At 63.3% G+C, this 27,665-nt stretch overlaps 3 protein-coding genes across 13 annotated transcripts; 1 reads left to right on the top strand and 2 right to left on the bottom strand.

The window, feature by feature from the left end:
• Window positions 1-512: 512 nt before the first annotated feature.
• TAGLN2 (transgelin 2) lies at window positions 513-7,488 on the bottom strand. Its single transcript, XM_042924758.1, has 5 exons — window positions 7,402-7,488; window positions 2,493-2,699; window positions 1,911-2,085; window positions 1,523-1,625; window positions 513-1,270 (listed from the first exon to the last, which is right to left on the bottom strand). Exons 2-5 carry the CDS (start codon window positions 2,670-2,672, stop codon window positions 1,129-1,131), a joined length of 600 nt encoding a protein of 199 aa, XP_042780692.1. The 5' UTR covers window positions 2,673-2,699; window positions 7,402-7,488; the 3' UTR covers window positions 513-1,128.
• On the top strand, window positions 4,676-14,875 carry LOC122211516 (WW domain-binding protein 11-like). 3 transcript variants are annotated; one of them, XM_042924757.1, is made up of 5 exons: window positions 4,676-5,446; window positions 9,758-9,792; window positions 11,110-11,333; window positions 14,369-14,420; window positions 14,562-14,875. In XM_042924757.1, exons 1-5 carry the CDS (start codon window positions 5,369-5,371, stop codon window positions 14,635-14,637), a joined length of 465 nt encoding a protein of 154 aa, XP_042780691.1. In that variant the 5' UTR covers window positions 4,676-5,368; the 3' UTR covers window positions 14,638-14,875. The 3 variants fall into 3 exon arrangements, 1 of the variants encoding a protein (XP_042780691.1); XR_006198711.1 differs by lacking the exons at window positions 14,369-14,420; window positions 14,562-14,875 and having other exon boundaries at window positions 4,676-6,100; window positions 11,110-11,329; XR_006198710.1 differs by lacking the exons at window positions 4,676-5,446; window positions 14,369-14,420; window positions 14,562-14,875 and adding an exon at window positions 7,507-7,776 and having other exon boundaries at window positions 9,738-9,792; window positions 11,110-11,329.
• IGSF9 (immunoglobulin superfamily member 9) lies at window positions 8,958-27,131 on the bottom strand. 9 transcript variants are annotated; one of them, XM_042924749.1, is made up of 21 exons: window positions 26,495-26,509; window positions 25,718-25,835; window positions 24,229-24,483; window positions 23,783-23,971; window positions 19,225-19,377; window positions 18,381-18,535; window positions 17,992-18,109; window positions 15,584-15,967; window positions 15,347-15,489; window positions 14,104-14,244; window positions 13,571-13,687; window positions 13,252-13,402; window positions 12,927-13,050; window positions 12,509-12,684; window positions 11,988-12,238; window positions 11,731-11,815; window positions 11,449-11,625; window positions 11,183-11,225; window positions 10,009-10,869; window positions 9,621-9,748; window positions 8,958-9,457 (listed from the first exon to the last, which is right to left on the bottom strand). In XM_042924749.1, the coding sequence occupies exons 3-21, from the start codon at window positions 24,284-24,286 to the stop codon at window positions 9,276-9,278; spliced, it is 3,636 nt and encodes a 1,211-aa protein (XP_042780683.1). In that variant the 5' UTR covers window positions 24,287-24,483; window positions 25,718-25,835; window positions 26,495-26,509; the 3' UTR covers window positions 8,958-9,275. The 9 variants fall into 9 exon arrangements, with proteins under 9 accessions (XP_042780683.1, XP_042780682.1, XP_042780689.1 ...); XM_042924748.1 differs by lacking the exon at window positions 26,495-26,509 and adding an exon at window positions 26,019-26,174; XM_042924755.1 differs by lacking the exons at window positions 25,718-25,835; window positions 26,495-26,509 and adding an exon at window positions 26,019-26,174 and having other exon boundaries at window positions 15,584-15,729; window positions 15,826-15,967.
• Between the last annotated feature and the right edge of the window lie 534 nt (window positions 27,132-27,665).

The raw sequence follows: 27,665 nt of genomic DNA, 5'->3' as shown, positions 1-27,665 counted from the left end.
AGTGCTCCCGCCTGCTCTCCCAAGCACGTGGGGTCAATCAACAAGGCTTCCTCCCTCCAGCCACCACCACTGACTACTTCCTGCTCACTCACAGCCTGTCAATTCCTCCCCACCACTGCACCTTTGGCCCCTAGCCCCCAAGCTGATCTGGCCAACTGGACAGGGGCCACCTTGTCCCAAGCCTGCCCGAGGGGCCTCCCGCCCAGCCCCACCCTCCTCTGGCTGGGGGAGGGGGCCGACCAGGAGCACCAGGTGGGATGTCCAGTCCCTCGGGTAGCTGTGGGCACCGCCCGCATATCCTCCAAGGGCAGCTGTGAGGCCCCGTCCTCAACCCCAACCTCCCCTCACCTAAACCACGGGAGCCAGAGAACAGGGAAGAAAATCAAAGAAGGGGGAGAGGATCGCAGCCTTTCATCTGAAATCCCTCCCCCCTGTACCAATCACCACGCTGCCCCCCACATTTCCTCCCTTCCCAGTGGAGGGCTCACAGCCCTAGACACAACCAGAGTCCATCCAAAAAAAGGCAGAGATATTTATTTAAATCAGCAAACTCAGGTTTTTCAAGCCCTAGCCACAGCAAGGGGAATGGAAAATGGGAAGCCAAGAGGACCCCTGCCAGGGGCCAGCTGCCTTGATGTGTGGTGAGTGCAGCCCGGCTGTGGCTGGGGAGGCTGGGGAGGCGGCCGCCACAGGCCTCTCCCTATAAATTAGGTCCCTGCAGCCACAGCTGGGGGCGAGGCATGCTTGCGGAAGGAAGGCCGGAAGGCGGCGTCCCTGACCCCCGGCCAAGGAATGGATTCAGGGCACGGAGCTCAGGGGTCGTGGGGAGAGAAGCCAAAGGGCAAGTGAAGAGGTATGCGGCTGGGGGGTGGCGAGGCCCCCAAATTTTGGTCCCAGGAGAAAAGAGGCCAGTTGTGGTTGGTCCAGTTTGGGTGGGTTTGAGGAAGGGAATGTATTAGTAAGCCCAGGGGGAGAGCCCGCCGTCGGGTGCCCCCCAGAGGAGGCAGGCCAGGCCCCCGCCCTGGCAGAGGGGAGTCTGCGAGCCCCAGGGGCTCTCGGGGAATGTCACTGCTGAAATATACATATATATTAACCATCCGTGGGAGGGCGGGGCAGGGCGCGGTGGGATCAGAGGATCTGGCGGGGCATCCCGTAGCCGGTCATGCCTGCCTGGGACGCCCCGCGGTTGGTACCCATCTGTAGCCCGATCACGTTCTTGCCCTCTTGTAGCTGGTTGTCCGAGAAGTTGCGAGGGTTCTCCTTGGATTTCCTGGGCCGAGAGAGAGTGCTGGTGAGAAAGGGGCTGGAGGTGGCCCCGGTGAGTGTCTTCCCTGGGGGCTCGAGTGCTGCCGCCAGCTTCGCTCCCCCCGGAGCCACCTCCCTCCCCGTGTCTCAGAAGGGACAGTCCCTTGCCGTCCCAGGAGAGCAGCGAGGACTCGGGATGGTGAGGGATGTAAACGTGCTTTGAGCGGGACCATTTTCTAGGGACGGGGACAGGCCCCGGGCGCCCCGCGATACTCACTTAGGAAACCAGTTGGGATCTCCAGAGAAAAGCCCATCGTCCCGGGCTACCGCCAGCCCACCCAGGTTCATCAGCGTCCGCTGCACACACGCCATGTTCTTTCCTGGGAAGGGGAAGGCGGTGTGTTGGCCTCGGCCGCGCCGGGGGCCCTGGGTGCCGGGGTTCCACCTCCACCCACGTGGTCAGCAAGCCTGGCTTCCCAATTCTTCTCCTCTTCATCCCCACACCCTCCACCACCCCAACCCCCAACACGGCCCACTCCTCCATGAAAAACACACACACACACACCCCTGTCCGCGAGGTGCCAGAAACCCGCCCCCTTCTCCCTTCAAGACTGCCTAGCCCAGCCTCTGGCCTCCAGGGTGACGGCGCCCCGGCCCCGGCCCACCTTCCCAGAGGTCCACAGTCTGGAAGATGTCGGTGGTGTTGATGCCATAGCGTTCGGCCGCCTGTAAGAACTGAGAGATCTGCTCCATCTGCTTGAAGGCCATGGTGGAGGCCTGGATCTTCTTCACGGGGGCCTGCCCCTCGGGGTACAGCCCGTTGATGAGCTCACACAGCACCTGGGTGAGGACAGCAGGGGTGCAGAGGTGAGGCCGTGCTGCTGCCAGAGACGCTCAGCCCCGGAGGTTCCTGTCCTACCTGAAGGCGCTCTGCCTCCCCCGGGAGGGATGCCCGGGCTCCCTCCCGCCCAGCCCTTGCCTCTGAACCCAGAGTGAAAGCCTTGCTGTCCCAGCATCACTGCCTAGAACACCCCCCTCCCCCCCACCCCGGTTCTTCCCCGTGTCCCCTCGGGCCTCCCTTGCACTCCGTGGGAGGGAGGAAAACACGGGTCCTCTGCAAGATAGGTGCCCAGGCTGAGGAGGAAGCGGGACGGGTGTGCCCGCAGTTCCGCAGCTGAAATAACCCCAGGCCCTCGCAGGCCCGGCTCCGTCCCGGGCACTTGCAGTCAGAAGGGCCCAGCGCTCACCGTGCCATCCTTGAGCCAGTTCTGGAAGTTCTCGCGCCCAGGCTGGGGCCGGCCCACATCCTTGCGGCACTGGCTGGTGATCCACTGGATCAGGATCTGCTCCAGGTCTGCGTCATACTGTTTCTCGATCTTCTGCTGCACCTCCCGGCTCAGGCCGTAGGCAGGTCCCCTGTTGGCCATTCCAAAGGGCAGCGGTGGCTGTGGGAGCTGGGGAGAAGACGCGGCCGGGACCGCAGTCAGTTCTCTGCAGCCCGCAGGGACACACTCCCTATCCCCTGGAGACCCGCCATCAAAGGAGGGAACTTTCACCCTGACTCCGGGGCACAGGTCAAGCACTGCTCAGAGCTCTAGGGTTAAGGGGCCACACAGGCCATCTCTGGGTTCCCCCAACCCTATGACAAGCAGTCTGTTTGTTACACTGAGTCCTCCCATTAGATTTCATTTGAACAGCCCCACTACTCAGATGAGACAGAAAACCCACTGGAAGAGAATCTGGGGTAAATGAGGCCAAGCCAGGGGGTTCAGCTCCTCATTTGGGGGTGGTCAGCTTTAGCAAAGGCAAGCTGGCCATTCTAACCCTTCAGCCCTGGGGAGGAAGATGATTTGGGGAGAGGAGGAAGACCTGGATGGCTTGGCAGATCTCTGCCAGGAGCGAGGGCACTGGACACAACTGCCCTCAGTTAGCCACTGGCTTTCACTGAGCACCCACTATTTGTGCTGGGGGTTGCGGGAGAGACAGAAGCCTTGGGTCCCAGAATGCCAACAGAGAGACCAAGTGAGCACCCAGGAAAGGGTAAGGCTTGTACACGATAAATACCGCACAGGCCTACACAGTCAGACCCTACATCAAGGAAATGCAGAAGAGAGTGTGGGCAGAAGCAACCTGGAAGGCTTCCTGGAAGAGGAGGTCTAAGTAGGTCCTTAAAAGATTTCGGCACACAAAAGGAGCCTCCCACGAGAAACCACTGGGCAGTCCAAACAAATTCTACTTTCCTTTCTAGAAGCTGTGGTGGGCAGAATCATGGCCCCCCAGAGGCATCTACACCCTAATTCCCAGAACCTGTGAATGTTACATGGCAAAAAAAAAAAAAAAAAAAAAGGCCTTGCTGATGTCACTGAATGAAGGGGAGAGTCCCCTGGACCATCCAGGTGGGCCCAGTGTCCTCACAGCCAGGGGTCTCTATAAGTGAAGGAGGGAGGTAGGCAAGTCAGAGCAGGAGAAGCAAGAAGAAAGCAGAGTCAGGTCAGGGTCAGGGTCAGGCCCACGTCCTGGACAAGGCCCGGAGAGGGATTCTCCCCTAAACTCCCCAAGGAGGAACGCAGCCTCACTGACACTTTGGTTTTACCAGTGAGACCTCCGGGGGGATTTCTAGAGCTGCACAATGTGCTTTAAGTCACTAAGTTTGTGCTCATTTGTGGCAGGAATAGGGAACTGACACGGGAGCCTCGGGTGGTATTTTTAGGGAAACCTGGGAGGGGAGGGAGGGTTGGGGAAATGCACAGGAGGGTTTAGCTTCATTTGAGGACCTCACTTAGGAAGAACTGGGTGGTTTCCAGACCTGGCCCGTGGGCAGTCTGTCCCCACCTACTACCTCACTACCTAGGTGCCCCCTCCGGGACCCCATGGAGCCGTCTCAGGAATGCTACTCATGCAAGGGGGAGCCAGGACCAGAGAAAGGACAGGACCTCAGTTCCTGTCCCCATCCGCTCTATAAATGAGCTTCCCTTTCCATTCTGAAATGCAGCCAGCTGTCTGCTGCTCATACAGGGGGAGTCCCCAGAACAAGCACCTGTGTTCAAGGACAGGAAAGGGAGACACTCTTGCCCCCCACATCCGGCTCTAGACCAGGTCAGACTTAAGGGCTGAAGTCACTCAGGCTCCCTCTCTCCCACACACCCCAGGTTAAACAATCCTGCCCCCTGCCATGGGTCTTGGGGCTCAGGAAAAGAGTCAGGTCACAGGGGCAGAGTCACCTCAAACCCCTCTGGCCGCTCAGCCTTGGGTCTCAGGCTAGTCCCCTCCCCCGCACTCCAACATGGCTGTTCCTTTCCACTCCAGCTTATCCAGCAGCACATTTCCAGAAGGAATCCTCCCCACAAATCAGTTATTTTTATACTTCATTAAGAGCAACCCACCTCCCCCCCCCCCCCCACCCCGCTTCCCCTTCCCCCCCTTCCCCTGCCTAAAGCCTGGGCCAGATAAATGTCGGTCTGGGCCTTGACCCACATCACCAGGCACACACACACACACACACACACACACACACACACTCAGCTGGGGGAGGGCAGGCTGAAGCCTGTGGAGCAAGGAGGACAAGTGTCTCTCCTCCCAGCCCAGCCTCAGCAGCCCAGGGCCCCTGGCACACAGGGGCATGTCCAGGAGACCTGAGATGAAGGGCAGAGGCGGGGGCCTGCAGCCACCAGTAAGCCCCCTTTTCTTGGCCCAATGTCTAGACCTCTCTTCTGGGAGCAGCTTCACTACGGTCCCCTGGGCCTCAGGGCTGTGTCTCCTTGGAGCCACGTGGCCTGAGGCCAAGGGATCACGATGGCCGGGGAGAGAAAGGGCAGGAGAATCATTAACCCAGGCAGCAGGGTTAGCGGGGGAGAGCAGTGGAGAGCAGTGTCCCCTCCATAGGGGCAGAACGGACTTGGCCTCCCAGACCCACCTCTGGGCACAGGGAGGACGCTGAGGGTCCCTCCCCAACTCTGGAGACTGGACCCAGCTCCACTCTGGGGCCACAGCCCGTGAGTCCTGAGGTGCCACAGCTGTGGGGCAGAGATCTGGGAAGGGGAGGGGCCTTGGGAAGGGGCGGGGCAGCCCAGCCAGCCCGTCCACAGCTGTTTCTCCTCCGGCTCCCTGGGGTAGGCGCCAGCGGATGGGCCGATGGGCCGTGGCTGGCCGGCTGGAGCTGGGGCTTCCGCAGCCCTCCCTCAAAGGAAGGGAAGACAGCCAGGTGCCTACTGGGGTGGGGAGCGGTGTAGGAGATGCCTGGGGCTGGGGGTCCAAACAGAGACGACCGCTGAACCACCTGGGGGGCGGGCCTGGCGCGGGAACAGCCCTCACCCCCACCAGAGACCCGGGGCAGGACGCTCACCTCGCCCCACCCCACGCAGATGTCAAGGGAAAGGGTCCCTGGCTGGGTGTTTGGTGCGGAAGACAGAGACTCTCCATTCATCGTGCACGCGGGGGAACTTCCTAACTCAGAGTCGGGGGGGGGGGGGGGGGGGGGGGGGGGGGGGTCGGCGCTCTTCTGAAAGGGCGAGATGGGGGTCTCTGTCCCCAAAGTGAAGCGCACAGGAAGCAGGCGGAAGCAAGGATGGCGGACACCTGTGACCAAGGAGCCACGCGGGGCAGCCCCCCCCACCGTCAAGTCAGTGAGCAGAAGAGAAAGCTGAGGCTGCACAAACAGGAAGCCTCAAGGCTCGCGGGAGGAGGGGTGAGGTGGGGGCCGTTGCCATGGCTTCTGTGTACCAAACACAGGAACCCGGCCAGGGTGGGGGCACCAGGCAGAGACACGCACTCCACACACATGGAGTGGTGACGAGGCTCTGGGCACCGGGGCCCGCAGGCGGCATCCTTGGAAAGGGGCCCCTGGCCGCGTTCTCAGGTGTGGACAGGTGCAAGGGATTCCGCAGCGGGGGAGGCGGGGGGCAGCTGCGGAGGCCATGGGGGGGCATCTGGAGGAGTGCGAAGTTACAAGTTTGGGGGCAGAGAAACAGACTCCGGGAAACAGTTCAGGAGAAGAAATGCCCCGGGAACCGAAGGCCTGTCGGGGGCCAGAGAGCCCCATACCTGAAAATCCTGGAGGGAGAGGGGCTGGGGTGGAGAAAGCAGCAGAGGCCAATCCCCAGGGGGCAGGAGAGGGCTGGGGCGCTGGAGGGGGGGGGTGCAGTCGGCCAAAGACGACCGCGCCGCCTCCGCGGGGCGGACCCCCCCCCTCCCCAGCCTGCCTTGGCCTTCTCTGTAGCTGTGGGTCTTCCCGGGGGACTAGGGAGGAGAAATGGGGGGTGGCGCCGGAGAGGGGGAGCTGTCCCTCTCTTTGGTGCTCCGCGGTCAGAACTCGGGAAAGCCCATCCAAGCCACTTGGGCACCCCCCCCCCATCCCCGGGACCCTCACTCCCGCCACGCTTTCTGCTCCCAGATGCCAGGCTCCCCCCAGAACTTCCCGGGCACGGGCTGCAAGGGGGCTCTGGGAGGCCTGCGGGGCCGGGAAGGCGGCCGTCCACTTCCGGTCCTGCAGGACCGGCCCCGCCGCCCCGCCTCGCCACACCCAGGGCCGTTACAGCCGGATGAGTCACCCACAGCCCGCCGCTGGGGTGACGCAGTGGTCTGGGCAGCCCGCCCGCCCGCCCGCCCGCGGCCCCCGCCGGCTTTCCCAGCAGCAGGGGGCGCGGGGTGGGGGCCCCGGCCGGCGGGGGGGTGGGGGGGATGGTGGACCGGAGCCCCTGCAAGCAGCCCCCTCCCCACACCACCCGCGCGCGCCTGCGGCGACCCCCCGAGGTCGGGGGCCTCTCCTCCCCAGCCCGCGACCCCGAGTCCCCAGGAAGACGGCCGGCGGGAGGAGGCACAGAGAGGGCGGCCCCCGCACGTGCTCCTGCAACCGGGAAGCTCGGGGTCGCGGGGAAGCTCGGGCGCGCGGTCCCTCGGAGCCCGCCAGCCACGCCCCGACGCCCTCCGCTCGTCAACCCCGACGGCCCGGTCCCCATTGCGGACGGACGCCCCGTCGGTGCACCCGCACCCTCGCCTGACCTCATCGCCCGGCAATGCCGGGTCGGGGCTTGGGGACAGGACCCGACAGCACCGGGCGCGCAGAGCCGTCGTCGGACCCTCGCGCCGGCCTCGGGAGCAAGTCGCCGGCGCGGGCCTCCCGCTTCCCGGAGGCGCGCCCCCCGCCCTCCCCCTGCTCACCGTTGGCGGGCCGGCACGGCGCACTCTGGGCGGGGGCTGCTGGCCGAGTGGCGCGCCCGGGCCGGGCCGGGGGTTTTCAGCGGCTCCCGCCTCGGACGGGGCGGACCCGGGGCGGGGCGAGCGCCCAGAGGCTTTAAAGGCGCCGCAGCGCCGGGGCGGAGGGCAGAGCTTGGGGAGAGGGGCAGTGGGCGGGAGGGTCTGGGGAGTCGGGCCTCCGCGGGCGGCTGCAGTGGTCTCCACCCAGGAGAACCACCGTCTGCACCTGGGAGCTCACAACGTGTGCCTCGGTGGGAAGCTTTTTGCCTGGAAGATTAGCGCAAGACTGTGGGCGTGTTTACGTGGGAAGAAGCGTCTTGATTTAAAAAGGGTGGTTAGGTAAACGGAGGCACGGGAAGACCCCACCCCCACCCCCCACCTCCAGCTGGCTAAGGTGGGACAGTACCGGGGTGCAGGCCAGGACAGTACCCGCATGTGCTCCCGCTCTCCACCTACTTCAGGCCTGGGCAGGAACTGACAGTGAGGTCATTCTTTGCCCCCGGGGCCCAGGGGGCGTGACCACTGTTGGGACCCAGGGTTCAGACCTGATTTCTTCCCCTTAGTCTCCTCCTCTCTGACCCGGCATCTCTTCCTAATCCTGGAGGGATCAGAAGAGGAGGCCTTAGGGGAGGAGGGGGAGGCTGGCAGTTCTGTGTCTGTGAATGGAGGGCAGCATAGCTTAGGGGTTGAAGGAGCACCCCTCTTCTGGCTTCTGCTGAGCAGTCCCCCTGGGGTGGAGTCTCTGCCTACACCCACCAGTGGGGTTCTTCCTGTAATGCAGAAGCTACTGTTTGGCCTGGTTTCCAAGGACATCCACCACCAGCGTCCTTCCACCCTTCTGTGCCTCGTTCCCCAATCCTGCCCAGCCCTGACAGCCAGGTCCACCAAGTGATTCCCTGGGCGACCCACTGTTCTCACTCCTCTGTGCTTTCTGCCTGGGATGTTTTCCCTCCCTTGACCCACTTCTGATCTGCTCTACCCCATGCCCACTGTGTGACCTCTGGGCAAATGACTGAAGCCTCTATGCTTCAGCGGGCCAGCCTAGAAAACAGAGAATTCTACCGACCCCATGGTTACAGAAAAGGAAATGATATACATGAATAGCCTAGAGCAGTGCCTGGCCCATAGCAGGTGCTCAGTGACACTAGCTATTACTGTTAGTTACTCCCATCCCGTGAGGAGCTCCCCAGGGGAAGCACTGTCCCCAGTTCGTGCTGTAAGTACTCATTGTTTGTGGGCTCCTTCCTCTGTGCTACCACAATATCCAACACCTAGCTTTATCACAGAACTTATCACATCACACCGTAACTGTTTCTTTGCCTGCTTCACCAACTGGCAAAAACTCACCAAGGGCAAAGGCTTGACTTCGTGAACTTTGTTTTCTCAGCATCTAGCTCAACGGTTGGTCTTTAGTAGATGCCCTCAGCAGGCACTCAATAAATGCTTTTTGAAAGGATGTTGAGTGCAGCCCTGTCCACTCAGGAAGGGCCGCCTCCTTTTTAAGGGTTCGGGGCTTTTCCTACCTCCCTCTCAGATGCAAAGGCAGAAGACACACAGAAACATTTGTCAGACTTTCTTTATTCACCTGTAAAAAACCTCACCCACACCACAAACACCATCACCGTCACCACACACACTCACACACACACGGGCAGATCTAAGATCCCTGTCCCAGTCCCCGGACTCCGGGGGCCCGGCATATACACCTCCTAGCAAGCCCACCCAAGCCCACCACCACCAGAGCTGCAGGAGCAGTGTTCCAGGCTGGAGCTAGGGCTTGCTGGGGCCTCCCCTCTGCAGGCTCTGTGTGCCTTCACCCAGCCTCCTATCAGGCGCTCTCACAGCAGAGTGGCCTGTTCGGGGTGGGGCACTGGCTGTCTATAGACTGGTGGCCGGACCCTAGTGGCATCGCGGCGGCGACGGAAAGCTAGGAATTCCTCCCGGAGGACAGCACAGCGGGCCTCGGGGCCAGAAGCACGGGCAGCATTCAAGAGGCCACCCTCCTCTGGAGTCTTCACATCTGCAAGAGGGGGGCACAGCAAGGACAGGGCTGGGGGTCACTGGTGCAGATGAGCCAAGGGAGAGCAGGAGGAGCAAGGCTGGGGCCCGGGGCCCGGCTGGGAACAGACGGGGGAGAGGTGGAACGGGGGGTGCCGCACCGCCTTCCTGGGGGGCTCACGCACCTAGCTCTGGCTCAGCTTCAGGTCGGGGTCGAGGGCCAGCCGCGCCCAGGTGCAGAGTCTCCAGCAATTCCATGTCCCCAGGGAATTCTGAGTCCCACTCATAGTTTTCATCCACAGATGTGTTCCTCCTGTCACAGGGGACAAATGCGTGGTACGGCGAGAAGAACAGAGGGTGAGCAGAAAAGCCCAAACCCAGAGTCCCCCAACTCAGCTTGGGCCATGGGTTTCCCCCGAAGATCCCCGGACCTCAGCAAAAGCTTCTAAAAGGAGACAAGTTCTCCTGGTCCCAGGGTGGGAGAGCCCAGAAGGCACAGTGTATTAGGAGAGGGGTGGGGCAGTCTGGGCAGGGACTGGAGCCAAGGTGGGGAAGGGCAGGGACTGTCCTCACCTCTTGCTGACTGTCACCACGTGTTCCCTTCGGGGCCACCTCTCAGGGCCACTGGCCCAGCTGCCGGTGTCTCCCGGAGCAGGGCTGAGGTAGCTGCCTCCCGCAGAGGGGGCTGTGGAGGGGGGCCGAAGGAACGAGGCGCTGCCCCGCCCGCTGCTCTGGCTGGTGAGGCTACCCCGAGGGGCGGCAGGGAGAAGGCTTGGCAGCAGCCGTTCCCTCAGTGTCCAGTCGGCCAGTGCCGTGTACAGGGGCTCTGGGGTGGCCCCGGCCCCGACCACAGCCCCAGGAAGCGCTGCCCTGGGGGACACGGTGGCGGAGTCCAGGGGCTGAAGGAGAGATGAGGTGGGGCAGGGCCGGGTATCCATGTAATCTGGGGGTGGAGCAGGCCCGGGCTCCTCGAAAGGGGGCCAGTCCCCGTCCACATTCATCTCCCGGAAGAAGGGCAGGCTCAGGTACTGAAGCAGGGGTCCTGGACCAGGCAGAGGACTGGGCGGGGCCTCGGGAGGGGGCCCCACAGGGCTGATGTCTGCAATGCAGAGGGGCTGGGGCATCCCACTGGGGCTGCTGCTGCTGCAGTCATAGGACCTGGCCTGGTGCTGGGATGGGGTCCGAGGTTCAGCTCGCTCAGAGCCTGACCTTTCCTGGGGGGTCCCGGCGCTGGGTCCCATCACAAAGCGGCCGTCTGGTCCCCGGCAAATGGGCTCCAGGGGTAAGGGGCCCCGGCTAGGTGGAGGATCCGGAGGGGGGCTGGGGGGACCAGCGGGCTCCCCCCAGAGCAGACTCTGGCGCAGGCTGGGAACTGGGGAGCCCTGGAGCTTCAGCTTTGCCACGCTGTCGGGACTGCCCGAACCCGGAACAGAGCTGGGGAAGGACAGGGGATCCGGCTCTGTGGCAGGGAGCCAGGCCCCTTCCCAGGACCAGCCTTGAGAGGTTTGGTGAACAGAGCAGAGCTAGGGACAGCGAACAGACACCAGGACCCACGTGGTGGAGGGGTGGCAGAAAGGCGCACAGGCAGCAGTGGGCAGCCCCAGGCTGGGACCTCTGCACTCCCACCCTCACCTCCTTCCAACTTCTGTTCCGCCCCTCCCCGCCCACCCCAAGGCACCACCGAGGAGGCCAACACAGCGGGCGCAGAGGGAAGGCCGAAGGAAGCGGAGGAGGTGGAGGGACTTACTGCGGAGCTGACTTCCCGGGCGGGGAGAAGATAAGAGGCGCATCTGTTCGGGCAGAACCAGAGGTGACACCGGCAAACCTCAGGCCCTCCAGAGCCCCAGGCGCACAGCCTCACCCAACACCCACCGGCAAACCCTCCCCGCTGGGGACAGGCAAGTGCGGACAGACAGGACGCACCTGCCCTGCGCGGGTGGCGGGTGGCCACCTCCGGGGGGCGGGGCTGGGGCGGGAGGCGGGGCCCGCGGGGGCGTGGCCTCGGGGGCCTACCTTGGCGGAGGCGCTTGCGGCGGCGGCGGGCTGCCCTGCGCCGGTTGGTCAGGCAGGCGGCCAGGACGCTCACGAGGACAGCCACGCCCAGGAAGCAGACCCCGCCCACCACGCCGGCCAGGACCGGCTGGGGCAGGAGGCCTGGCAGCTGCGTGCGGGAGGGGTACACCTCCAGGCCTGGGCGAGGGGTCACGAGGGGCGGTCGGTGCCCGCGACAGTGGGCTCAGCGCCACCCCCCCCCCCCCCCCGTGCTTACGCTCTGCCCTCCCGCCGGGTTCTCACCGGAAGTGGACACGTTGGCCGTGTTGCTCGGATCGCTGACATAGCTGCCTGCGAGGGCCACGAGGCGGAACTCGTACAGAACGTCCTGGGGGTGGGGGTCCGGGGAGGGGGTCAGGACCCAGCACCGCCCACCCCAGCTCTGTCCAGAAAGACTGTGCAGTTGGGAAGGGAGGGTGAGAAGCCCAGGTTTGGGGAACGGAGCCGGGGCCCGGAGCACCGCGGGGAGGAACCTCCCGGTGCCTGCCTCCCACACATACCTTGATGAGCCCAGGTACCAGCAACTGCATTTCTGTGCCTGCCACGGCCCGGTCTAGCACCTCCCAGCCCTGGGAGCCTTGCCGCCCCTCCAGGACATAGCCATCCAGTGTTTTAGGGACCAGTTCTGGGGGATCCCAATGCAGGAGCACCCCCCGGGGTGTCCTCACTGCCACCAGGCCTCGGGGAGGTGACAGGGCAGGTGACATCTCAGTGGGCGGAAGACTGGGGGCAGCTGGCGTGGTGGGAAGCCCTAAGCAGGGCAGACAGGCATGAGATGGGGCTCCCAGGACCCTTCCACAACATGCCAACCCCTCTATTCCCCGCCCCCAACTCCATGCTCAGCCATTCTCCCAGAGCCCCTAAAGACACCCCCGAATCACGTTCCATAAACCCCTGTGGACCGCAAGCTGCCCGGCTCCTCTGCCCCCTCCCACCCAGGTCGTGCCAAATCCAGGTTTTCCCTATCAGTCCTATCCCGTCCGGTCAGATGCTGGCGTTGGGGCGGGGGGAGATCTCTCACCCTCGGGGGCAGACAAGACGATCTCACTGAAGGGCCCACTCCCCAGCTTGTTCTGAGCTAGGACGCTGAACTGGTACTGGATATGGGGCTGCAGCCCCAGCACCAGGAGGTAAGCAGCCCCCACAGGCACTGCCAGCGACACCCAGTCATGGTGGGTTCGGTCAGGACGCTTGGCCCTGGAGGACATGAGGAAACGGGGGGACTTCGTTACTAGGAGGGCCAGGAAGCTCTGGAGTCCAGAGACTGACCTGTCCCCTCCCCTCAGCCGTCCAGGATCTCGGCACCTGGGCCCTGAACACCAAAGATCCCCCTGGAAACAGGGCAGCAGAATTAGGGCGGGCCTGGGATGGAAGGGTGGGAGGAAGGGCAGAGGGCCAGAGGGAATCGGGTGGGGGGACAGGAGCGGCAGATCACTCACAGTGGGGTATACCAGACACTGAATCTCTGCAGATAGCCACCATCAAAGCCGGGCTCCCAGGAGACATTGGCACCCTTGGGCAAAGGCACCACGGACACATTGGTGACAACGTGTGGGCTGGTGCCTGGGGAGGGGGAATTGAGTGGGGGGGGAGGGGAGGCTGGTCAGGTAAAGAGCTAAGGAGGGTTCCCAGGGCCTCTGACCTCCAACCCATCACCCCAGGGCCCCCTGCCCCCCATCCCCATGTGGACCTCCAAAAATGATTCTCCCGTCCCCTGTCCCACATGGGTTCCTCTAGCCCCCAGCCTGCTCTCCGGCCACTAACCCAGCACGTAGACATGTGTGGAGGCGGCCACTCGGGCCACAGCATTGCTAGCGGTGCACTCCCAGCGCCCATGGGCCTCCTTGGTCAGCGGTCGCAGGATGAGGCTACTGTTGCTGCCCACCTGGGCCTGGCCCTGCGGCCGCCGGCCCACCTACGGAACCACTGGTCAGCCCTGAGGACACATGCGGCCACCCCTCACCGAGGGCAGCTCCAGCGTCCTCCCCACCCTGCCTCCGATGGCTCCCTCCTTCCCGCAGAATGACGAGGGGCAGGGGTGCAGAGCGTGTGCGCATGGGCAGAGCGGGGCTAGGAGCCTTACCTTGGCCCAAGAGATAGCAGGAGGGGGGTCTCCCTGGGCAGAGCAGGGGATGAGTAGCTCCCGCCCTACTTCTTGGAAATATTCTTCCTTAGGTCGTTCTAGAAAAGCTGGGGGAGCCTGCAAGCCAGATCTGGCATTGGGAGGGGCCTCCCGCACTGCCATCTAAGGGCCGCTCCCCTCTCTGGGGCTCCCATCACACCCCATCTCCCAGGGTCTCCCTACCTGTTGTCTCTGCTCCCCGGCGGGGCTGGAGGGAAACGGGGGTCTGGGAGGCCTCTCTGGGGGGTACACACCTCCCCGGAACACCCTTCACCCTCCCCTCTGCTTCACACCCCTTTTCCTCGAGGCCAAGGTTAGCGACTCGGGCAGGCAGGTATCTTACTTTGGGGACGTACGCGCCCCTCACACCCCGCCTCGCCAGCACCACCTCTACAGAAATTGCCGGCACGGAGTCTGACAGCTGCCGCCGCCACCGTTGGACTCCGAAGTGACTGCTCTGCCCCCCTCGCCAGGGCGCCCGCAGCCACCCTCACCTTGAGCAGCACGCGGGTCACCGGGGAGGGCCCTGCAGTCCCGAGACTGTTGTAGGGGGTGCAGGAGTATTCTCCCAGGGCATCCTCGTTCCCCAGGGCGATGATCAGGGAGCCCTCGGGGCCCTGGGACCAGCCAGGGAGCTGCGGGGAAGTGAAAGCGGTTCAGCAGAGGCTGGAGAGGAAGGAGAAGGCCACATCCCTGCGGAGGACTCCTCCTCCAGGCCTGACCCCTCTCTGAACTCCAGGCCTACGCTTCCCTTTCCAGCGGCGCCCCCTGGAGCTGAGCCCCGCCTGCCTGCCGGGGTGTCCGGCACCCGGTAACGAAAGTCAGCATCTTCCACTCCAAATCCTTTCCTTTCCCTGCCTTCCCTGTTGTTTGTCAAGGGCCCCACTGTCCCCACTAACCTGGACTGCTCACTCCCCCGTGGAATTGCTCACCACATCTCTCCTCCGGGAAGGCCTCCATCTAGGCATGAAGCCCGTCCACGCCCAGGACCCCCTCAGCTCTCACCTGGACCACTTCACAGCCTCTGAGCCCCTCTCCCTGTGTCCACTCTGCCCTCCATCCACCCGACAGAGTCAACTCCTGCTCAGAGCTCCGATGCTGTCGCACCGCCGCTCAACAGCTTCACTGGCTCCAACTGCCCGCAGACTTTTTTTGTAACTTCCAACAAAAACGTATCCAGTCCTCCCATCGCAGAAGCCCCCGGGGACGGGGACACTAGGATTAAAAGATGCGGTGGTCGCCCACGAGGGCGGACAAAGACCCCAACTGCTTGTAAGAACGTAATATTCACTTGGTACCCACGCTTCTCCCTCTTGGCCCCAACCTGTTTCTCCGCAGCACCGTGTACCCACGGGCATGTGGCTCCCCTCAGACTCGAGGACTCGTCACGCCCTACACGCGAGGCACCGTTTCCTGCCTCGGGGCCCTGGTTCCTGCTCCGAATGTCTGTCCACCCCCCCAAGGCCCATCACCAAGGTCCCAGAAGTTGTTGCTGATCTGTCCTCAACCAGCCCTGGCCTTCCAGCAGAGTGTCTGTCCTACCCCTTCTAGGCTGTGCCCTCCTTCAGGACAGATGCTGTGCTCCTCCACAAACACCCCCACACAGCCCCCCAGGGAAGGGGTGTATCCCTAGTCACTGACTTGAATTACACTGAGCTAACTCCACCCCAGCTGACCTGCCCAGGATCACACCAAGCCACACCCTTCCTTCCCCCCCACCGCCCCGGAGGTCTGTACCTTATCCAGCTGCAGGGCCTGCCCATCCTTGGTCCAGCTGACGAAGAGCAGTGGGGGGTTGGCGCGGACCGGGCACCGGATCACCCCCCGCATGCCTACGGGCAGGGGGGTCTCAGGAGGCATTGCTGTCACCTGCGCTGGGTCTGGTGGGGGAAGCAGTGGCAGGTTGTGGGGCAGGAACTAGGCCTGGCCCAGGGGGAGGGAGCAGGCTTGGGGAGGGAGCCGGGTGAGGCTTACAGAGCACAGTGAGGTAGGCAGAGGCCGAGGGCGGGCGCCGGAGGCCGTTGCTGGGCACGCAGGTGTAGCGGCCTGCATCGTCCGGCTGGGCGGCCAGCAGCCGCAGGCTCCCGTCTACCAGGATCCGCACTCGGGGCTGCAGGCGGCTGCAACGTGGCACGTGTGGGCAGGGGTCCAGGCTCGCTGAGCCGGGGGACTCCTCCAAGGCTGCCCGCCGGCCCCCGCCCACCCCCAAGCCCCACCTAACGTGGAACACGTTGACGCTGTCCTGGAACCAGCTATAAGTGAGGTTGGTGGGGTACGCCTCAGCCCGGCAGGCCAAGGAAACATCCTGGGAGGCATTGACCGTGCTGTTCTTGGGGGGCACCACGATGACCGGGGGGCCTGTGGGGGAGCACATGGGAAGAGAGAGGCCTCAGCCCTGAGGTCCCCTCTACAGTTCTTCCTGCCATCTGCCCTCTGGCACAGGGGAACTGAAACAGCCCTAACCCCTGTACCTCACGCAAGTTCCTTCTCTTCCCCAGACCAGATCCCCTTCCCACCAGGGACAACCCAATTCACCCGGACTCCCCCGCCTAGAACCTGCGTGTGTGCGTGTGTGTGTGTGTGTGTGTGTGTGTGTGTGTGTGTTGGGGAGGGGGAGGCAGGCTCACTCTCTGCTCATTTACCCTTTACCTCCCTCCACTGTCGCCTGCTAAATCACCTCCACGTGTCCTACCCTAATGCAGGTGCCCAACACCTCACCAGCGGATACAGCACGATCCCCGACCGAGGCTCCCCCATCTGGCCACTCTAGCGGCCATTCGCACAGAGACACCCCCTTTGGCCAGAACACAACGCTTCTGTTCAAGAACTCACAACTCCTGGGGCGCCTGGGTGGCTCAGTCGCTTGAACGACCGACTTTGGCTCAGGTCATGATCTCACAGTTTGAGAGTTCGAGCCCCATATCGGGCTGTGTGCTGGCAGCTGGGAGCCTGGAGCCCGCTTGGGATTCTGTGTCTCCCTCTCTCCCTGCCCCTCCCCCACCCATGCTCTGTCTCTCTCTGTCTCCGAAATAAACAAACATTAAAAAAATCTTTTTTTTCAAGAACTCACAACTCCTGGCTCCCACCACATCAAGCTCGAACTTCTCGATCCAGCCTCGTGGGCACTCAGGATCCAACCCCTCCCGGCCCGGCCAACCGTCTTTTCATACGCCAACCCTTAAGAACTCTTTCAGCTCAGTGTGGGCGTGTCGTGCCCCCGAGCCGGCCGCACGCCTTTGCTCTCCGAGCCCCCCCCCACCCCCCCCCAGTCTGGAAGGCTCTTCCCACAGAGTCTGGCCAGCCCGCATCATCCCTGCAAATCCGTCTCTCCCTTCTACCGCCCCACTGCTCTCTCCCCTCCCCGGGCTCCGCTGCCTGGGTTGTCGGGCATAGGAGGTGACGATCCGAGCCGGGGGGCCCTATAGGACACGACAGACACGCGGGGCGCTCCGCTGAGCACCTCCCTGCACCATTTCTTTTAAGCCTCACAAGAGCCTTCTGTGCCAGGAATTACTGTCTCCACAGATGAAGCAGTGGAGGCCGAGAGGCAGAGAGAAGTGAGGGCCCAAAGTTAGCAGGGTAGGCAAGACTGTTCAGACCTTCCTGACCCTGGCGGGCTTGGCCCTTAACAGTTCCTCAGCGCTGCCTTCCCACAGAACCAGGGAAAGTGACACTTCACTAACTCATCTGCCTTCCCTTGAGAAGAGGCTCTCCGAAGGCAGAGTCCAGGCCATCTCTTAGCGTTCCTTCTAGACGGAAGGTCTCGGACGGGAGGTACTAAGTGCTGATCACTGTACTCAACTGAACCTGATTAAATTCTCAACCTAGTCCTAAAATGTAGATACGAACCTCTTTATATATAGATGAGAACCTGGGGGGGCTGGGGGGGTGGTTACACACCACACTGCTGGGCCCTAAATATCTACTCGTCCATTCACTGCTCCTTTTAAAATTAAGATGCTGGTTTTTAGAGGGGCGCCTGGGTGGCTCAGGCGGTTAAGCGTCTGACTTCGGCTCAGGTCGTGATCTCACGGTTGGTGAGTTCGAGCCCCCCATCTGGCTCACTGCTGTCAGCGCAGAGCTCACTTCGGATTCTCTGTTCCCCTCTCTCTGCCCCTCCCCTGCCTGAACTCTCTCAAAACTAAATAAAACATTAAAAAAATTATATATATATATATAGATAGATAGAGAGAGAGAGAGAGAGAGAGAGAGAGAGAGAGGGAGAGAGATGTGGTTTTAGAGCACCAGCCTGCATTGGCAGCTCCCTTTCTCTCCACGCCCCTGTGTCCTCTCCTGCTACGTGCACCCCCAGCCACAGGTCAGAGCCCCCCCCCCCCATACAGGTCCCTAGTTCCGGCCCGCAGCACCCCCACCAAGAGCACCTAGCACCAGCAGCTGGGTGGCGTGGGAGGCACTGCCCTCGGTGCTGGAGGCTTGACAGGTGTAGACCCCAGAGCTGCGGCGTTCCACCCGCTGGATCCACAGCGTTCCATTCTGCACCTAGGGTAGGAGGGGATAAGGAAGGTTCCTCCTCCTCCTCCCCCGCCCCCCGCCCCCTGCCTCCCCTTCCCTCCCTCCCGCGGGCCTCAGACCCTGCACTTCCGAGTCTGGCCGGCAGAGGGCAGCAGCACCCCAGGCTCAGGAAGCCAGTGAGGCGTCCCCCCCTGGCCAGTCTCCCAGCTCGGCATTTGGCCCCTGGGCCTCTAGCCCCGCCCCCCAAGCCTCCCCCTCACACCCTATCAGGCCCACTTAGCCCAGCCCCGGGACTCACTTGCACCTGGCCCTGGCCCTGGCCCAGATCCTGTCCTCGGAGCTTCCAAGTCACATGAGGCTGTGGGCTGCCACGGGCCACACAACGCAGGGTCACAGGCTCCAGTTCCTGAACTTCCAGCACCTGGGGAGGGGTCTCCAGGAACTGAGGGGGTGCTGCGGAGAGAGAGGCATCAGGGGATGCCAGAGGGGCTCTCAGTCCAAAGAGCAGGGACACCGGTCAGGGCTGCAGGCCTCAGCCCACCGGCCGGCCCCACTGCTCGGGAGTCCCCGGCCCAGGGCCACCCTGCCTGCTGAGCTCAGGCCAAGTGAGGGTGGCACCAGCCCATCCCCACACTGGCCTGCGGACTTAGCAACTGGGGCTGTGCACAGGAGGGGTGTCAGAGCCGGGGGAGAGCTAGTGGCCCCTGGCACTGCTCTGGGGGTCCGGAGGCCTGGGTCCAGACTCCGCTCTGCCCCTAAGCAGCGGCAGGATCCAGTCTCCCCATCTGAGAAAGGGGAAGGATTCTGACCTTCCTTCCTTCTTAGGGTTGACAGAGAATTCATGAGGTCCGGGGTGAAAAGGTGTTTTGAGAAAACAAAATGCCGTCTCAACACGTGAGTCGTGTTTCGCTCAGGGCCCGGCAGCCCCCTACCCATTCCCCTCTCCCGGCCAGAGAGGCAGGGACGGGGAAGACAGAGGAAGTTCCAACACTGGAGGGCAGGCGTGGCGGTGGAAGGGGCAAGATGCAGACAGTGAGCCAGCAAACAGGAGTGTCCGCGAGGGTGGGGCCCCGGAACCACCCCCCCCAGAGGTCCTCATCATGCGGCCCCCCCCCCCCCCCGACCTGCCCCCAGGTTCATACAATTGACTGTGAGGTGCACCCAGGAGCCGTTAACAGAGTCGTCCTCAGGGCTGTGCTTGTCCAGGAAGAGCACTCGGCACTCGTACCAGCCCTGGTCTTCCACTCGGAGCCCCTCAATCCGGAGAGATGCCCCCTTCTGCAGCCGGACTCGCCCTGGGGGAGGAGCCCCAAACCCTGGTCACGCTGGTTACTCTCAGAGGTCAAGAACGAGGCCCTGTCTCCTCCAGTCACCCTGATCCAGCGGGGACCAGAGAGACACAGGTGGGGCTGGGGTCACCGAGGGCAGATCCCTCCATTCAGCCCCGGATCACTCCTGCCTTTTAGCAGCTGAGATCCAGTTTAGACAAAGAGAAACCCAGAGTGGTAGCAGGTGCACAAGACACCCTACTGAACCGCAGGTGGCTTCAAGGACCGTTGGGAGGAGGGCGGTTTAAGAGCCACACTTAGGGGCGCCTGGGTGGCTCAGTCGGTTAAGCGTCCAACTTGGGCTCGGGTCATAATCTCGCGGTTCGCCAGTTCGAGCCCCGCGTCGGGCTCTATGCTTACAGCTCGGAGCCTGGGGCATTCTGTGTCTCCCTCTCTCTCCGCCCCTAACCCACTCGCATTCTGTCCCCGTCTCTCTCAAAAATACACATACATTAAAAAAAAAAAAAAATTAAGAGCCACACTTAGTCTCCTCGTGAGTCTTACAGGATCTGCCCCAGCCCTGGGCTCTTCGGAGGGGCAACGTATGGCTCCTGGAGGACCCCTCCCGCCAGAGCACTGGCCCTGGAAACCTCAGCAGTGTTTGGGGCCCAAGCAGGGACCCAGACCTCGCCTACCAAAGCCCCTAATCCCTCGGGGCTATTATCAACGGCCTAAGCGCCTTAGGGTGGCCAGAGTCCAGCCCAGCCAGGCAGCAAGGTCAGCAGCCTCCTCACCCCATCCCTTCACGCCCCAGGGCACCCGGGGCCCCGGCTGACTGGCCACACGGAGCTCCACAAAGCCACACGGCCACAGCACAGGCAGACACACACGCCCACCCTCCGTCAGCATCCACTACGCCACCAGGTTCAGACTGAGGCTGCCCCCCACATCCCTCGGCCCCCTCCCCACACAGCTTCGGGGGTCACCGGCAGTGCCACCTAGTGAGAAAGGCCCACACTCGGGAGCCAGGGAGACCCAGAGCCCAGCTCTGCGGTGTATTCCCTTGGGCAAACTGGCCGACTCGGGTTTCATCCGGAAAAAGAGGTGAAGACCAATCTGGCTGGGGAGGGAGGGGGGAAGGGATGCGGGGCAGGCAGGCGGCCCACTGCTCACGTACTGAACAAACGGATGAGCACAAGGTGTGAAATCAGAAGCGGGACTTGATCTCAGGACTCCCCTTACCTGGTGGCAGGTCCTCTCTGCCCACCCCCAGCAGCGGCTGGCCCCACCGCGCACCACACCGCCCTGCCAGCACCTGGGACTGCCTAGACCCCTCTCCGCCCACGTCTGCCTAGACGTCACCGCCCACGTCTGCGTGTTCAGCACTGGTGATCTTTCCAAAATACAATCTAAGCCTGCAGGGATATAATCTAGTGCCGTCAGGGAAGAAGAGGAGACTGAACGGTCTGAGGCAAGTCTTAGGCAAGGGACTTTTTCCTTCCAAGGACGAGGTCCAGGGGTGTGGACTCTCCAGGATGGGCGGACCTGCTTCCAGGGCTAGGTGTTGAAATCTCCACCTAGGAGATAAGCCTAGGCCTTGCGGGTAAATATTTAACACAATCACACCCTTCCACACACACCCCCTTCGGGATCCCTCCGTAACCCCCATCTGCGTGGCCACGGAGCCCTGCGACCCCAGAGTGCAAAGTCCCCTTAAGTTCCAAAAGACAGCCACTTCTCATTACGGTTGTCTTCGAGCTCCACGAAAAAAGCAGGAAGAGGAAGGGATATTGAGCACTGAATGTGGACCATGTAACATTTAATCCTCGCAGGAAATCCATTCGAGAGGAAAGGACGGACACGAAGCTTCCTTCCAAAATCCCACGGCTTGTAAGTGACAAAGTCAGGCCTTCTTTCTCCAGATGCGGAACACTTTCCAGTGCACCGTGGGGTTAGGATCATGTGACGCTCGGGGCACACAGCACTGACCACATCCAGGGTGTTCCCACTCAGGGCGTTGGTGGTCAGCGGATAACGGTTCTAAATGTCTGCGGATCTGAACATTCAAGGAGGCATACTGCGTGCCCTCCCTTTTCTGGGAGATACGGGCTGCTAGACTTGTGGCACGGCACAGGAAGATGGCCAGGGGCAGGCAGGCAGTCCTGAGTCCTCCTGAGTCCCGGGCCCCTCCCGGAGGCCCACCCTCCCTCCGCAGGGCCACAGCCTGGTGGGCTTCAGACCCTCCCCCGCCGCGCCCTGCCCCGCCCCACACATGCAGGGGTGCGTAAAGGAAGCGGGAGACACTGACTGCTCTCTCCAGCTCTCAGAAGGCAGAGAACCCACACACACGTGCATACAAGCTCACATACACAGTTCAAAAGATGCTCCTTGCTGTGTTCAGAGGTTCCAAGGACCACGAAGCGAGAGGACTACTGCTTCCCGGGAGCTGTGACCACAAGGAAGGTTTTGCAGGAAAAAAGGGGAGAGGCCTGGAGGGTGGAGTGTTCTGAGAATAAGAGAATTGCCTCGGGGCCCCCGGGTGGCTCAGTCGGTTAAGCATCCGACTTCGGCTCAGGTCATGATCTCGCAGTTTGTGAGTTCGAGCCCCACGTCGGGCTCTGTGCTGACCGCTCAGAGCCTGGAACCTGCTTCGGATTCTGTGTCCCCCTCTCTCTCGACCCCTCCCCCGCTCACACTATGTCTCTCTCTGTCTCAAAAATAAATAAACACTAAAAAAGGAAGGAAAAAAAAAAGAGAACTGCCTTGCAGCAAACAACTCGGGACAGAGAGAAAACTCATGCCTTTCTGCCAGCCGCACTGTCACAAAGTTCCCAAGAAAGACAGCATGAAAGTCAAAGACCAAGTCAGCGCGAGGGTTAGGAAGGCGTCCCAGCCTGTTTTATACCGCTTTTCACCACTTTGAGCTAGTCTGTAAATCCCGGCCCCTCCGCCAGATGGATTCTGGAGTCCTCAAAGGTTGGGAGCTGGGGTCTCAGGCGTGGTCCCTCCCACGTTCTAGGCCACCAGCCTCACACACGCAGTCCCAGACCATCTCTCCTTCACTTGCCCAGAGGGCTTATGACAGGACGGCATTGTCCTTAGCAACCTCCACCTCCCGTTGCTTAGCAACTGTGGGTTCGGAGTCCCCTGCACAAAGGCCGAGAGGCCCCTTAGACGGGAGGCAGTAAGAGAGTTAATGGGCACAGGGCCCTCCCCCCCAGCTCTGACTCCCCAGACTGGCTGGACTAGCTACTGGGGGGCGGGGGCAGGGGTGGGCACTAAGGGCAGGGGCAGGAAGAAGCCCTGGGGTTACGGCTCACAGTTCCCACAGCTCAGAGCCACACGGAGAAAGGAAACCCACAGGTAGCACCGTTGCCAGCCGGCCAGCCAGCGGCTTGTCTGCCCGAGGGACCCCAAGACGGGTAGAGAGAAGGACAGTTAGGAATCGCAGGAAAATTCCTCTCCCTGCTCCGCTCCACCTGCCCCTGCCCTGTCCTCAGTCAGGCAACATTCTGTATCTACCCAGCCTCAGCCCTCAGCCCAAACCCCTCCGGGCCCAGCCCCGGCCCCGCAGAGGCAGGGAGGGCGGGCTGGTGGGCACGGCCAGTTTTTTTTTGTGTTTTTTTTTTTTTAACCTCACTTGTCCTAATTGGGCCCTGCTTTCATCAGCTCTCACGGGGCTTGTGTAGACACATCCGCTCCCACCAGGCTGTTTGCCAACAACTGCCCCCGGTTTGAAAATAAACTCTCCCGGTTTGAAAATAAACTCTCCCTCCGGCGGCACCTGCCTGAGCTCAGCCTGCCCCTCAGGGACAGCTCAGCCAATCCCAGAGCCACTCTCAGGATTCAAACTAAAGAGGGGAAAGGTGGGGGTCCCCTCCCCCATCAGCGTCCCCAAGGTGGCCTTTCCTGGGTTTCCCTCTAAAGACTGTCTGGCCCAGCAGCCCCCAGCCCTCGCCTCGGGCCCTCCCACACGCTGCCCTCTGAGGCCTGCACTAAACCGCTCAGATTAAGACTCCATTCGGGATTAGGAGGAAGCCCAGCCCTCTGAGGGAGCCAGCAGGGGTGCGGAAGGCAGCTCCAGGTGGAGGGGGGAGGGTCCATACGTTAGAACAGAAGCCACATAACCCAGTCTGGCCCCATCCATTCCCTGACCCTTAGGGACCCTGGCCCTCCCCAGCCCCCCCTCCGTGCACACGCACCTCTGGACGGAGACCCCCCCCCCCAGCCTCCGCTGGAGAAGCACACAGGCCACAGACCCACCCACCCTGCTGCCCGTCAACCCACCTGCCAGCCGCCTAGAGCCCCCCAACTGGCATGACGCAGTGGGGGAGGGGGAAGGCAGAGCAGTTAAGAAGAGGTCTTGCCCTCCCCCCACCCAGCCCCCCTCTGTTGGGGTGTTCACAGTACCTCCTGATCCCCCTTGTCTTACCCACGTAATCGGGGTCAATTCTGGGAGAGTAGAGGCCGAACTGGATGAAGATGGGGAGCAGGAATCCAAAGCGCAGCCACTCGATGACATGTAGCGGGGGCCGGCCAGCCGGGGGCAGCAGGTCACAGCCCAGCACCGCACTGTCGCCAGCCCGGCCCACCACTGACCCCACCTCAGGCTTCCCTCGACCTGCGCGGACAACAGGGACCAGAATCAGGGCAGGGACAGGAGGCTCCCTCAGGGTCTCTGCGCCATCCCTAGGACTCTATGAAGTGGCTGAGAGAAGCCTCGACTTCTCCAGAACCAGCGCTCTTCGTCCCCTACCCCGCGTGCTCACAGAGAACCCTCCCCTCCCCCGCCCCGGGGAATGCCCCCCCCCCCCCCCCCCCCCCCCCCCCCCCGCCAAGGCCGGCGGGGAGCTCTTGAGCCCAGGGAATCCGGCTCACCGTCAGCCCCCTGGCTGATGACCAGGCTGAGGACGGCCAGACCGAGGCAGCAAACCATAGCCCAGCTGCCTGCTCGGCCGGCCCCTCCTATCCACGGGGCCCCGACGGAGGGGCCCGGGAGGTGTCCACAGCCCAGCAAGCCCCGGGAGGGATGCCTTCTGATCCGGTAGCAGGTTTCAGCTCTCACTCTTCTGCACGGTTAGGGCTTGGCTCACGTAACACCTGATGCAGCCGCTCCCTGGAGCACCACCAGATCTAAACACAAAACGCGAGGCAACATGCCGAGTGGGCCAATACTGGCAACCAGAAGAAACCCCACCGTCAGAGACAGGCCAGGAGGAGAGCAAACGAAGAGAGAGGGGAGCAGAGAAGCAGGGGAGGGACGCAGATACCAGAGATCTTGCCGCCCTGGGGGATAAGGGCCGGGGTGGGGGCTCTGGGAGAACCAGGGAGCACTGGGTGGGGAGTCCTGACAGGGGAGGACACGGGGAGGGTGGGGCAGAGGAGTTGGAAAGATCTGAAGAGAAGCATTCTGGGGAAGCCCAGGTTACTGACGTGCCCGGAAAGCTGAGCTTGGAAAAGGATTTGTCAGAAAATGGGAGATGAAGGGTCCCCATGGCTCAGCCCCTTCTCTGTTCTTTCCCTAGTCCTGATGCTGATAACAAGTAGCAGATCGCCAGGGAGAACCAGGATTACTCCTTCACCCCACAGTGACAAATAAGGACCCTGCTCAGGGCTTGCTCAGGGGCACAGAGCCAGTGAAGGGCAAAACCTGGGTGGGAACCCCCAGAAAGCGGCCCCCAGGGAACCCACGCACACAATCCCTTGCCCACCTCCCCAGCCTCTGTGACTCCTGGAAGCTGGGGAGGGACGCCGTATCTCTTTCTCCACTCAGCCTCCCAACACTGCTTTAGCAGTGACTGAGTCAGGCAGCGGGGCGAGGAGATGCCTCCCCCACCTGCTGGAATTGGGGGCCGGGATGGCACCCTCCAGGCCTGGGCAGGTCCCGGGACAGGCAGCTGGCACCACTTTCCCTTCATGATGCTGCCAAGCAGCCCTCGCTCCGCCAGACAGCACGACCCGAGTGCCTCATCCCAAAGCTTCCCATTCGCTCTCCTCCAGTGTCCTCAGGGCCCAGACTTTGCCAGGCTTTCCCTTCCCCAGCCCTAGAGGCATGGTCCCTGAAGCCGGAAGCCTGCCAGTCCCTAGTGAGTACAAAGTGAGCCCTGGGGTGCGCAGGGTAGGAACTCCCGTGGGCCCCAGAGGGTGGTCACAGTGGGCTGGGGGCGGGACTGCTACGGCCTTGGGCCCCCGCAAATCCAAGCGGACTCTGCTCTGGCCTCCACCCCGCTCCCGGCCTCCCAGTCCGGACTGGCTGGAAAGCATCCCGCCCTCCTCCTCCCCCCCCCCCCCCCCCCCCCCCCGTGTCTCTCAGCCCGACCCCTGCCTCTACTTAATGGCCCCGCGTATGTAACTCCGCACGACTCACCAGCAAACCTTCCCCTGGCTTCCCTCTGCCCGCGGCGGGCTCTCCCATTCTTCCCCGAAAGAGCTTCTCCCAAACGGATGGAGCCCCAGTTCCCTCGCGGCTCAGCTTTCCGAGCACCCTAGTAACCCGGGTTTCCCCAGCATTCCTCTGCTTTCCCTACGATCTTCCAACTCCTCTGCCCACCGCGCCCCCTCCCCATGCCCTCACCCGTCTGGTCTCCCCACCAAGTGCTCCGATTCCTGCTATCCCTACTTCTCACAGCCCCCCCCCCCACCTCTCCGCAAATTCCCATTTTCCACACCTGATCTCCAACTGCACCAGGTCCTCCGCGGTTCCAGGCACTCCCTTCCCGTCGCCCGCAGAGTCCCCACCCATCCTCTCCGCGGGAATCGCCCTCCCGAAAATTCTCCGGCCCCAGCCCACAATACTCTCCGGATACCCCACCCTCAATTCCCTTCTCCTTCGCCTGCTCCGGACCCCTGAACTTCCCCCCCTTGCTTTTGGACACCCCCCCCCAAGACCCACCCCCCTGCACCGACGCGCGCGCGCACACACACACACACACACACACGCACGCGTTACCTCCAGTCGCCTCCGGTTCTCCGGGAATCCCCCTCCCCGACCCGCCCCCCCAAAACCCCACTTCACTCCCCAGAACTCGAGTTCTGCTGCCCCCGAAGAATCCCACGGCGCCCCCAGCCCCCGCCGCCTCGGCTCCCCCGGAACTCGCGAGCCCCGCCGGCGGCCGTCCCTGCCCCGCAGCGCCCCCGCCCTCACCTGCCCGGCGCCGCGCGGCCCGGCTCCCGCAGCCACACAATAGGGGGCGGGCCCGCCTCCCGCCCGGCGCCCCAGCGCCCGCGTCGCCAGGGAGACCGCCGCGCCCCGCCCGCCGCCGCCGAGGGGGCCGACCCGCGGGGCGGGGCGGGGCGGCCGCGACCCCCGGGCGGCCTGGGAGTTGTAGTTTCGGGAGGGCGGGACGCGCGGCGGCGGGCTCGGGTCGCCCCCTGGCGGAGCTCCGGGCGCCGGGCGCCGGCCGGGGAGGGAGCGGGGGAGACCCGCCGCGCGGGCCCCGGGTCGCCGGAGCTGGCCCGCCGTCCTCCCGGGCCTCGCCGCCCGCGAGCCCCCGCCGTCCGCGCGCGGCCGGGGAGAGGCGCGGGGCCGACAGCCGAGCCCGGCCGGGAGCGGGACCCCCGGGGGGATCCGCACAGCTCGGGGGGGCCCCCCCGGCTCGCGTCCCCCGCCCCGCCCCCCCCTTCCCCGGCCCGACTGGAAATACCTGTCTGCACCCGCGAGCTCCCAGGTCCCGGCCCGGCGCCTCTCGCAGGGTGCCGAGGGGACCGTGCGCCCGGGCCCGGCCTGCCGAGTCGCCCCCTCCCCGCTGCAGCTGCCAGCGCCTGCGACCCGGCGACACAGGCCCAGGCCCGGGGCGGGACGGCAGGACGAGAGGCATCCCGGGGCGGGGCCCTGCAGGGTGCCGGGCCCTGGACCGCGGGCTTCGTAGCGCTCGGGTCACCCGCGCAGAGACCCCGCGAGGCGGGCGTGACTCTGCTTGACTCGGGAGAAAACGGAGGCGCAACCAGGTGGAGCGACTGGCCCCAGACTTCCCACCTCGGGGACGGATGTCCTGCCGAGCCCCGAGCCGAACTCACACCCAACCTGGACGTCATCAAACCCACCTCCTTAGAGACCTCAGGCCGACAGATGGCTGGCATTTCTGCTCCTGGGAGCTTTCTACTTGGTGAACTTGGGCCGCCTCAGGGATGGGGGGGTCCATCATGCCTTCCCCAGCAGGCTTCATTAAGCAGCGCACCTGCCCAGGTCCTTTCCATTGACCGCTCACCCCAGCCCGAACCCCCGTGACCCCGCCTGACCACGCCAGGCATTTCATTCATGGAATCATGGCCTCAACCAGGGTGGGGTCAAGGGCTCACACCAGCATCCCAGCCTC

This window comes from Panthera leo, chromosome F3, assembly GCF_018350215.1.
Source record: "Panthera leo isolate Ple1 chromosome F3, P.leo_Ple1_pat1.1, whole genome shotgun sequence".
In the NCBI taxonomy this organism is placed as follows: Eukaryota; Metazoa; Chordata; class Mammalia; order Carnivora; family Felidae; genus Panthera; species Panthera leo.
Note: the sequence above shows the minus strand (reverse complement) of the source record. Positions and strands in the feature narration are given on the sequence as shown.

What these genes read in the sequence shown, in the direction of transcription:
- TAGLN2 (XM_042924758.1), bottom strand. Translation starts at nt 2,672, where the DNA reads ATGGCCAACAGGGGACCTGCCTACGGCCTGAGCCGGGAGGTGCAGCAG. An exon ending in ACTGGCTCAAGGATGGCACG is followed by an intron (nt 2,086 to 2,492) that starts GTGAGCGCTGGG and finishes GTCCTCACCCAG; the next exon opens with GTGCTGTGTGAGCTCATCAA. An exon ending in GACTGTGGACCTCTGGGAAG is followed by an intron (nt 1,626 to 1,910) that starts GTGGGCCGGGGC and finishes TCCCCTTCCCAG; the next exon opens with GAAAGAACATGGCGTGTGTG.
- IGSF9 (XM_042924753.1), bottom strand. Translation starts at nt 24,286, where the DNA reads ATGGTTTGCTGCCTCGGTCTGGCCGTCCTCAGCCTGGTCATCAGCCAG. An exon ending in AGGCCCTGCAGCTGGATAAG is followed by an intron (nt 14,245 to 15,346) that starts GTACAGACCTCC and finishes ACTTCCCCGCAG; the next exon opens with CTCCCTGGCTGGTCCCAGGG. An exon ending in CGTCTTGTCTGCCCCCGAGG is followed by an intron (nt 12,239 to 12,508) that starts GTGAGAGATCTC and finishes TGCCCTGCTTAG; the next exon opens with GGCTTCCCACCACGCCAGCT.
- LOC122211516 (XM_042924757.1), top strand. Translation starts at nt 5,369, where the DNA reads ATGGGCCGATGGGCCGTGGCTGGCCGGCTGGAGCTGGGGCTTCCGCAG. An exon ending in TACGGCGAGAAGAACAGAGG is followed by an intron (nt 9,793 to 11,109) that starts GTGAGCAGAAAA and finishes GCCCACCCCAAG; the next exon opens with GCACCACCGAGGAGGCCAAC. An exon ending in ACCCTCCCCGCTGGGGACAG is followed by an intron (nt 11,334 to 14,368) that starts GCAAGTGCGGAC and finishes TTCCCTTTCCAG; the next exon opens with CGGCGCCCCCTGGAGCTGAG.